The sequence below is a fragment of the Epinephelus moara genome, chromosome 21, assembly GCF_006386435.1.
Source record: "Epinephelus moara isolate mb chromosome 21, YSFRI_EMoa_1.0, whole genome shotgun sequence".
Taxonomy (NCBI): domain Eukaryota; kingdom Metazoa; phylum Chordata; class Actinopteri; order Perciformes; family Serranidae; genus Epinephelus; species Epinephelus moara.
The window spans coordinates 15,538,903-15,548,165 of record NC_065526.1 but is presented as its reverse complement, the minus strand read 5'-3'; the positions used below and the strand labels follow the sequence as shown (position 1 = coordinate 15,548,165).

Genomic DNA, 9,263 nt, shown 5'->3' with positions numbered 1-9,263 from the left:
TTCATTTATTCGTTCAATCTTGAGGGCCAAAATTAACTTGGGAGCATTATTTCGCCCCCTTTCAGACAAGCTAGCATAACATGGTTGGTACCAGTGGTTAATGAGTACATATGACTTGTATTGTCAGTAATTTAAGTCACTAAGTAAATTATTGTACTTGATCCCATTCAAGGGTCAACTGTAGACCTGTTCATGTGCCCCATCTTGGCCGGGGTCACCTGTACCTTTTAACCCCTATGATGGCTATGAGCCAATTACAATGTTCCACATCATCTAAAGGTGACTGCACTGGAGCCATGCCCCCTTTTTCAACAAGTATGATGGACCATAAGGCAAGGAAGAAGCACAAGGTATGTTTCAGTCTATTTATCATATAGTTTAAGTACATAATTTGTGTTTAAACAGTTTTAAAGTAATCATGAGACGTTATATTATTTATACATGTCAAAAAATCATAAATTACCTGAGTGTCACTGGAAAATGAACATGGGAAATACTGCTCTGATTGGATTTTTCTAATGAAACAATCAGCTTATGATGCATTTTATTGATTATATCCACAGAATATTATTAATTTCAGGAGGTTTTCAACAAACTGTTTTCTGGAAATACTTCAGGAATTGAGGACATTTTGAGTCGTGATATGGAATACAACACCTGCAGGATATTCAACTGACTCTGCAGGTGACAGACGAGCTGATCACCTGACCTTCACCTGCATATAACATACTATACTGTCAAAGTGCCTTGCTGGGGCTTTAAGTGGATCATCTGCATGCTTTAAGTTAATATGACAACATTTTAAGGGACAACAATCCCTCATTTTGGGTTTACATTTGAGCCTGCACTTTAAGGCCTCCTGAAAAAAAAGTCACACCAACTGTATACTGTAAATATTATGTTTCATAGTAGCATGCTTCATTTCCATTATCAGTATCAATCTCAGGTCTGTGTTAAAAGAGACATTCTGGGAAAAACACTCACCAGCTTTGTTGCTGAGATTTAGATAAAAACATTGATATTGCAGTCAGACATGAAATTGGTGTTTTCTCGACTAACACTCGGCAAGAATGTCAGTATTTACCAAAATGTCCAATTTGTCCTGATCTTGTTATACATCTTATCCATTTTGCAGGGTCACTATGCACATTACGTACCCTTGTTCATTTGCTGCTAAACATTTAGTTTGCGTGGTCACTTTTATTTGATCTTTTTTTACGTTGCATTGGCTGTATTGCGGTGTCCAAATAAGTTCAAAAATAGCCACCCACAGACGCCATAACCAGAGATACGGTGAACTCACTGTCTTTGGTTTAGTTTGCTCATTGTTTGATGATCCAGGTGCTTCAGTTGGTTTTAGAGTTGACTGCTTTTTTAATGGGGTATTACACAATTTCATCAAACAATAAAAAACTAATACTAACCAAATAGGCAGCTGTTAAAGACTGTAACCCCATGGCGTCTTCTACGCTCCACACTCACTTCAGCATACCTGCCTTTAATTAAAGGTTCCTGAGATGCCAGGTCAGGTGGTGTATTAGAGTGACTCAAAAAATAATAGGAAACTAGGACTTGCTAGAAATGGCTCTAACAGGCTGTATACCAGTGTCCACTGTTGTTTCAGCTCACTGTATTTGGCTCCCCTCACCTTTCTCTGATTATGTATGTGCATTTTTATGTGTTCACTCGTGCCCAATTGCCCTCCAGGGACAAAAATAAAGTTGAAGTTACTGAACTGCCCATGCCTCATACCAGGCACAGTGGCCGCCCTGGCCTACACCTGCAAAATGCCTCTCAATTTCACATGTACCGACAGGGAGGAGACTCAAAATGACCCCCGAGAGTCACAAAAAGACCACAAAGAGACACAAAACAACAAAAAGAGGCAAAGCCAACACAAAGTCTGTGTGCCGTGCTCCTGTGCAGGAGGGGTGGTGGGGCCTTTTGCATGTCTGTGCCCAGGGGCCCATTGTTTCATAATCCGCCCATGCTTGATAACCAGGACAATGGCTTGGATGAGCATGCTTTTGTCAGATGGAGTTAAGCAATGAAACCCACAGCTCTGTAAATGAGGCCCATGTACAGCTTCTTTTGGACAATTACCAATGAAAAGTCTATCCTTCGAGCCGGAGTTGAACCAGCGACCTAAGGATTACTGTTGTTATCAACCTACAGTCCTCCGCTCTGCCAACTGAGCTATCGAAGGGAGCAAGCATCCCCCAATTGTTAACCGTCTCAATGGATGCTGAAACTGATGCTTAACCAAAGTTTTTTTTTAAAGTCTCAACATTATGACACATTTACAAAGTACCTGCTTAAAATCACTGGAGGACATCAACACTCTATAACCAAGCTGATGCGTTCAACACATTCTTTTGTCCAATGATATCAAGCAATACAACCAACAGCTCTGTATAGGAGGCCAATTTACAGCTTGTTATCAATGAAAAGTCCATCCTTCGAGCCGGAGTTGAACCAGCGACCTAAGGATAACTGTTATTATCAATCTACAGTCCTCCGCTCTGCCAACTGAGCTATCGAAGGAAGCACGTCACTCTGTTGTTCACCATCTGCATGGATGTTAAAAACTGATGCTCAACCAAAGTTTATTTCACTTTACAAAGACTTTTATGTGACAGTCTACGTATATGCTCATTTAACACTGGTACAATTATGGCAAAGTTAATAAGCAACTGCTTAAAACTGATCCAGAAGAACTACACTTGATGACCATCATTGTATTTAACAAGCATTCTTGACTGTCAAAATCAAGCAATAGGTACGTTTACAGTCACATTATTTGCAATATGGAAATATTCTGAATTTGATGCAGGTCATGTAAACAGATTATTCTGTTTAGATATTCCTAATTTGTCATTTTTCGTTTAAGACATGTTGGATATGCTGATATTATTTGGTTTTTAGAAGCATTCTTTGGGCACTGTGCATTCAGAATATGCATCTCAACTGGAGTTTTTGAGGAAGGTTTTTGACAAACGGCCTCTTGTCTGTTTATGTCCACATCTGTGCGTCGTACACAAACCAACTAGCTGAGAGTTTGAAAGGCAGGCCCAAAAGAAAAGCCCACTTTTTATGTCAGGAGAAACACACCTACTCAAACGTGAAAGACTTGGATATCAGCAGGTTTTTGAATATGCGCAAATATCACAACATCGACCTTTTCAGGAAGGTGGTTGGACGAATGAAAGAGAGAAACTTGGGGTGTCGGTGGTTTAGTGGATAGAGCAGGCGCCCCATGTACAAGGCTGTTGCCGCAGCAGCCTGGGTTCAACTCCAGCCTGTGGCCCTTTGCTGCATGTCATTTCCCTCTCTCTCCCCCTTCACACTCAACTGGCCTATCTATAAAGGCAAAAATACCCCAAAAAATATCTTTAGAAAAAAAAACAAGAAAGAGGGAAGCTGATCACACGGTCCAACAAATCTGTCACAGCTGGAAAAAATTCTAAGTGGCAACATGACATGCAGCTTCAGCCTTTCTACTTTTCTATATTTCAACTTGATAAATGACATTTTAGGACACGTAAATTGGAATATGTATGTCTGCATGTAAATGGGAGTATTAGTGGAATATTCATTTCTATCAGCCATGTAAACAGCTCAGAAAGAATATTGTCTTTTTTAGAATAAGCTCAAAAACAGGTATATTTTGTGCATATGAGACATAGTCAAAATTAGGCCCATTGACATCTTGTCATTCTGAATGTTCACACACCAGAAACCAACAAAAACTCCATCCTTCGAGCCAGAGTTAAACCAGCAACCTAAGGATGACTGGTATATTTAACCTACAGTCCTCCGCTCTGCCAACTGAGCTATTGAAGGTAGCATGCTAGCCTTCACTGTCCACACTCTCGATGGATGCTGAAACTGATGCTTAACCACAGTTTATTTTGTAAAGACTTAACATCAAAACATTTATAACAAATTTAGAAAGTAACTGATTAAAAATCACTGGAGGACATCTACACTCCAGTGGCCATTTGAGGGGCTTGGTTAAGCATCAGTTTCAGCATCCATCCAGAGGATGAAAAATAGAAGGTTGTTGCTTCCTTCGATAGCTCAGTTGGCAGAGCGGAGGACTGTAGATTGATAGTAGCAGTAATCCTTAGGTCGCTGGTTCAACTCCGGCTCGAAGGATGGCGTTTTCATTGGTTAACATTCAGAACAAGATATAAGAAGACCTCATTGAGAGAGACGTGGGTTGTATTGCTTGATGTCGTCAGACAGAAAGGAATAGGTGTTAAATGCATCATCTTGGTTATCGATTTCAGTTGTTCTCCAGTGGTTTTAAGCAGCTACTTTGTAAAAATAAACTTTGGTCAAGCATCAGCTTCAGCATCATAGGAGAGGCTGCACAATGGAGGGCTGTTTGCACCCTTTGATAGATCAGTTGGCAGAGTGGAGGACTATAGGTTGATAATAGCAGTTATAATGAGGTCACTGGTTCAGCTCTAGCTTTTACTTTCATTGACATAAAGTTTTCGTCAACAAGCTTTTTTCCATGACGGAAATGAGACGATGATGAACTAAAAACAGAATCAAGTAAAACTGAGACGACAAACTAAATACTAAGACCAAATCTATGTTTCGAGACGAGGCGAGACGTAACAAAAATGTTAATTGTGGACTATTTGACACTGAAAGCTGAGAATGGCCGTGCTTGTAATTGATTTAGTGGCCCATCTATGTTCCGACCCTCACCTATGATCATGAGCTGTGGGTAGTGACCGAAAGAATGATATCATGCATACAAGTGGCCAAAATGAGTTTCCTTTGTGGGGTGGCTGGGCTCAGCCTTAGAGATAGGGTGAGGAGCTTGGACATCCGGAGGGAGCTTTGAGTAGAGCCACTGCTCCTTCGTATCTAAAGGGGTCAGTTGAGGTGGTTCGGGCTTCTGATCAGGATGCCTCCTGGGCATTGCAGGCACATCCCACACCCCCCCAGGGCAGACCCAGAACATGCTGGAGGGATTACATATCTCATCTGGCCTGGGAACACCCAGGAGGAGCTGGAAAGCGTTGCTGCTTTGCTTGGCCTGCAACCCCGCCTCGGATAAGCAGATGAAAATGGATGGATGGATGATAAATCATTGAAAAAAAATTTATACACAGTGCGTACAGGATTATGGCTGCCGATGCCACTGGAATATAATGCTGTAATGCTTTCAGGCACACTGTATTGCTTTAAGTATTTATTCTCCTGTAAATCAGCTCTTCTCATTTATTGCCATCCCTGCTTGTCAACACACATTTTGAACATATAATATCCAAGGGGGTGGGAGGTGTCCCCCCTAATTTATATTATAGTTACGGCCTAGGATGGCACCAACATCATATGTGACATCCAGAATAGATGTTTAAAGGACAATGTGTTGGCACTAAAACCTCCCTTTAAATAGCCCTGCAGGCTGTAACACAACAGGGGCGCTATTACAGCCATTCAATGACACGGTAACCTGCATTACCAGCCTCTATTGCAATGCGGTGGCGCTCCACAGATCTTTCCCCGGTCTAGTGTTGGCTGCTCGGGCATAAAGCTGAGAGCTATTCGGTCATGTGATTCCTGTTTTTTTTCTCTCCTCCTCCGAAGTTGAAAGGCAGGAGCAGAGCGGTGTGGAGGGGGCCCAGTTTGTCTTCCGACTGTGGCCGTGGATGCAACGTCCTCGTCCCTTTTCCACCACATTAGTGTTTGTTTCTTGCTCGGTGTGACATTTGTTTGCACTCCAGCCGTTCCTTCACAATGGCGGGGGCTATTATTGAAAATATGAGCACCAAAAAGTTGGTGATAGTGGGAGTTATTCTGCTTTTGTTCCAGGCGTTTGCCTTCATGGTCGGCGGTTTAATTGGTAAGTTTTTCCTTCGTACTTTTACAATTTGTTTTAGCAAACGTTTGTCTTGGTGCGCGCGTGCCTGTTGATATTTAAATCTTAACGTCTCTAAACGGTTAAAGCTAAAAACTTTGAAGTTGAGCTGTACGTTAAATGTCTCCACACTAGCGTTAAATAACGTTTTAACGGTGAAGAAAACACGGTAAGCGGCAACTTTTAGCTTTATTTAACCGGAACAATGCGGTACTTTGACACCAGAGCTGCCGAAGTGCACCTCCGTTAAATCACTGCTTTGTATCAAGGTGTTTGCTGCCTGCGTGCCACAACCGTTGGCTTCATGTTTTTAGCTAAAAATAACGCAGTGTACCATATTTGTGTGTGTTTCAGATTTTCAACGCAGGAATGCTCTGAAATACTCCAAACCTTTTGTGTTTCCTCACTTCTTTGATCCAAACTCGACACTTCTCCCCCCCCTTTTCTCTCCTCATACCTCCCCATTCTCCTCCTCCACCTCCTCTCCCCCACCTCTCATATATAATGTCTGTCTGCTGTGAGGGGCCCCAGGCAGCATCTCTACCTTCCTTCCTTTCACTCCTTCCTCTTCCCCCCTCCTGTGTGAGGTCTCCTTCTCCCCAAATCCCTATCGCCTGGCAGGCAAAGCATTCATGTTCCTTCCTCTTCCCCCTTCTTTAATTTGCATTGAGAGTTGAGACAGACAGTGGTGCACAAAAAAACACAAGTGCACACAGCTGTCAAAGTTGCATTTTGCCATGAGGACTGTATTGGAGTTGCTGTCAAGTTTCTTCAAATCCACCCACCCACTCACACATGCACAACACACACACACAGAGTCAATAGAAATCTTTATGGGTTGAATTTGGAAAACACCCCCCCGAAACACCAGTCAGCCTGTCTCCGTGTCCCTGCAGCCCATCTCACTCACTCCATGGCTGGTGATAAATTAGCTTGTTCGGTTCGTTCCTGGCTGAGATGGTTTTAATGAAGCCAGATTCCTTTGTGTTTGCTCGGTGGCCGGGGGCAGCAGGGGTAATTGAGTAGAAAGGGGTTTTTCTCCCCTTGTTTCCCGACAAACCCGGGAACACGGCATGGGGTCAGCAGGCTGAGGGGACGGCCATTATTCTGGACACACTGCGACGGAGACTGGAGGAGCCGGTGTGCCTGCTGGACTCGCAGGGGTCACCAGATAATTGAAGTCCGAGGGGTGCCAGTCAGATAACTGGATTTAATTCAGTCTGGTGTGTCTTCTTTGTCGCTATGTGTGCTTTTTATTTTATTTTTACGCAGCTGTTAACACACTTGCACAGTTGAAGGTTCCTTTAAGATGTCCTTGGCTGAGTTTTTATGAGTGTGTGGAGTGTCTGTTAGCCAAAGGGTGTGTAAACTGTTTGTGGTGTCCGCCCTTCAGCTCTCTGTTTAGAGTGAACAGATATGATTAGATGTTCAGATAAGTAACAGGCACAAACTATTCTGATTCATACATTTTTTGAAAGTGTTTGCTTACTTTTACAGTCGTCTTGCAGTTATGAATAGCACACTTTTGGAAACCAGGAAGTAGTGGTATATCCAGTTACCCCTTACTTGTTGGTGCTTGCTCGAAGCACCTATGACAGTGATTACAGCTTTGAGTCTTCTTAGATATGTCACTAATCTTTTTCGTTAGCTGCATCCAAAAGGTCTGGGCTTTGATGTTCACCCCCATGAGTCAGTACTTCCCACAAGCACCCTCAACAGTAATTACAGCTTATGGAGCCTTCTAGGTATGTCACAAACATCTAGGCACATTCAGGACTGGAGTGTTTCTCCTGTTCTTCCTTTAGGATTTGCTCAAACAAATTGGAAGCATCTGTGCGTTTATCTTCAAGTCATTCCACTGAGATTTTGTAGGACTTGCGGCTGGTTGGGCTACACGACTGTCATACAGGCTTTTCAGAGTTGTTCTGCCTGTATGATTAGGGTCACTGTCCTGTTCACACTTCAGTCATATTTCAAACTATGGGACTTTTGCAGAACAAATTGTCTGCACATCAGACATGGCAAGTTGAGGTTTCGTTTCCTCATCTCAGACCGGACATACTTCTGTGCTGGTTCTCTTAATCTTAACGCAACTCCCTTGTTTTGGTGCACAGGTCAGACTTGAAAATGCGGCACTAACTCCTGCAGTGGGATTTCCCATCCTGGCTCTGAGATTCAGGCAGGTTGTTATTCTGTTGTATTGTTGACGTCACCAGTTTTGGAAAGCACCTGGGTGGTTCCGTATTTTTTGACGTCCTAATTATGTAGCCTTTAGGTCCAGTGTGTAGTAACATCTAGAGGTTGGAGAACTGAAACCTTTCCCTTGTGCCAAGTGTGTAGGAGAACTATGCAAAAAAATGGCCCTATCTTGAGCCAGTGTTTGGTTTAAGTGTTCTGGACTACTGTAGAACAACATGGCGGACTTAATGGAAGAGCACCTGCTCCGTATGGAGATTGAAACAGCTCCACCTAAGGCTCATTTAAATGAAACACAGTACATGCCTCAGATGTTTCCTCCTCCTCCTACTATCACGACTGATATCTACTAGAGAAACATTGGCAATAATGCGTTATTATGAACTGCACTGATATGACATTACAGACCTGCCTGAGAGCTTGCAAACAAATCTTTATTGACCGTAAATAGCCAGAACAGTCTGCAGGGGCTGTTTCATTTCCTATTTTACAAGGACAGTGCAAGCACTCAGTTCCTGGCATGAAAATCGGAGTACAGTGTGAGCACATAAATTGTGAGATTTGGTTTTACATTGCAGATGATTTAGTTGTGCAGTCGGAGTTGGAATTGAACAAGTGTATGCAGACCTTTACCTGCATTTAGGAACTTGTAGCACTTCTTAAGTTATTCAGTACCTTTAGGGCTGTAACTAACAATCATTCATTATCAGTGAGTCTAGTTTTTTTTATGGTAATTGTTTAGTCTACAAAATGTATGAAGTAGGGATGCACCGAAATGAAAATTTGTGGCCGAAGCCGAAGCCAAATAGAATGAAACGCTTGGCCGAATACCGAGTCGTGAATACCGAATGCCGTTGTTTAGTTTTTCATTAGTTTTTGCAGATGAACACCCTCCAGATTAGTGTTGTCATAGTACCAAAATTGGGACCCACGGTATGATACCAGGTTCTGAGTAGTATCACCATACCACAGCGAAAATGAGGCAGATGTGCCTTTTGTCATTTATAAAAAGATAAATCACTTTTCTATAATACATCAATGATATTTCAATGGAATAAATTACTTATTGACTTATTCATACTTCAAAAACGGCATCAATAAGTGATTAACATAGCGGGGATCAAAATAAAATAAATATATAAAATAAAAATCAACCAAAAATCAACCAGCCACCCTCCTCCCCTGA

General features: G+C 42.3%; 1 protein-coding gene and 3 non-coding genes across 7 annotated transcripts in view; 2 read left to right on the top strand and 2 right to left on the bottom strand.

Annotated features, from left to right (window-relative positions):
- Window positions 1-2,117: 2,117 nt before the first annotated feature.
- On the bottom strand, window positions 2,118-2,206 carry trnay-gua (transfer RNA tyrosine (anticodon GUA)). The gene is given in 2 exon segments: window positions 2,118-2,153; window positions 2,170-2,206. It is a non-coding gene; the product is annotated as a tRNA-Tyr (tRNA).
- Window positions 2,207-2,455: 249 nt separating this feature from the next.
- trnay-gua (transfer RNA tyrosine (anticodon GUA)) lies at window positions 2,456-2,544 on the bottom strand. Its single transcript is given in 2 exon segments — window positions 2,456-2,491; window positions 2,508-2,544. It is a non-coding gene; the product is annotated as a tRNA-Tyr (tRNA).
- Window positions 2,545-4,069: 1,525 nt separating this feature from the next.
- On the top strand, window positions 4,070-4,158 carry trnay-gua (transfer RNA tyrosine (anticodon GUA)). The gene is given in 2 exon segments: window positions 4,070-4,106; window positions 4,123-4,158. It is a non-coding gene; the product is annotated as a tRNA-Tyr (tRNA).
- Window positions 4,159-5,531: 1,373 nt separating this feature from the next.
- wls (Wnt ligand secretion mediator) overlaps window positions 5,532-9,263 on the top strand; it is a 31,807-nt gene continuing 28,075 nt past the window's right edge. Inside the window, exon 1 of one of the 4 annotated variants that reach the window (XM_050074699.1) lies at window positions 5,532-5,866. In XM_050074699.1, coding sequence (XP_049930656.1) covers window positions 5,761-5,866 — 106 coding nt within the window. In that variant the 5' untranslated portion in view covers window positions 5,532-5,760. The remainder of the gene's footprint in view (window positions 5,867-9,263) is intronic. The other 3 variants (XM_050074701.1, XM_050074698.1, XM_050074700.1) reach the window with 3 other exon arrangements.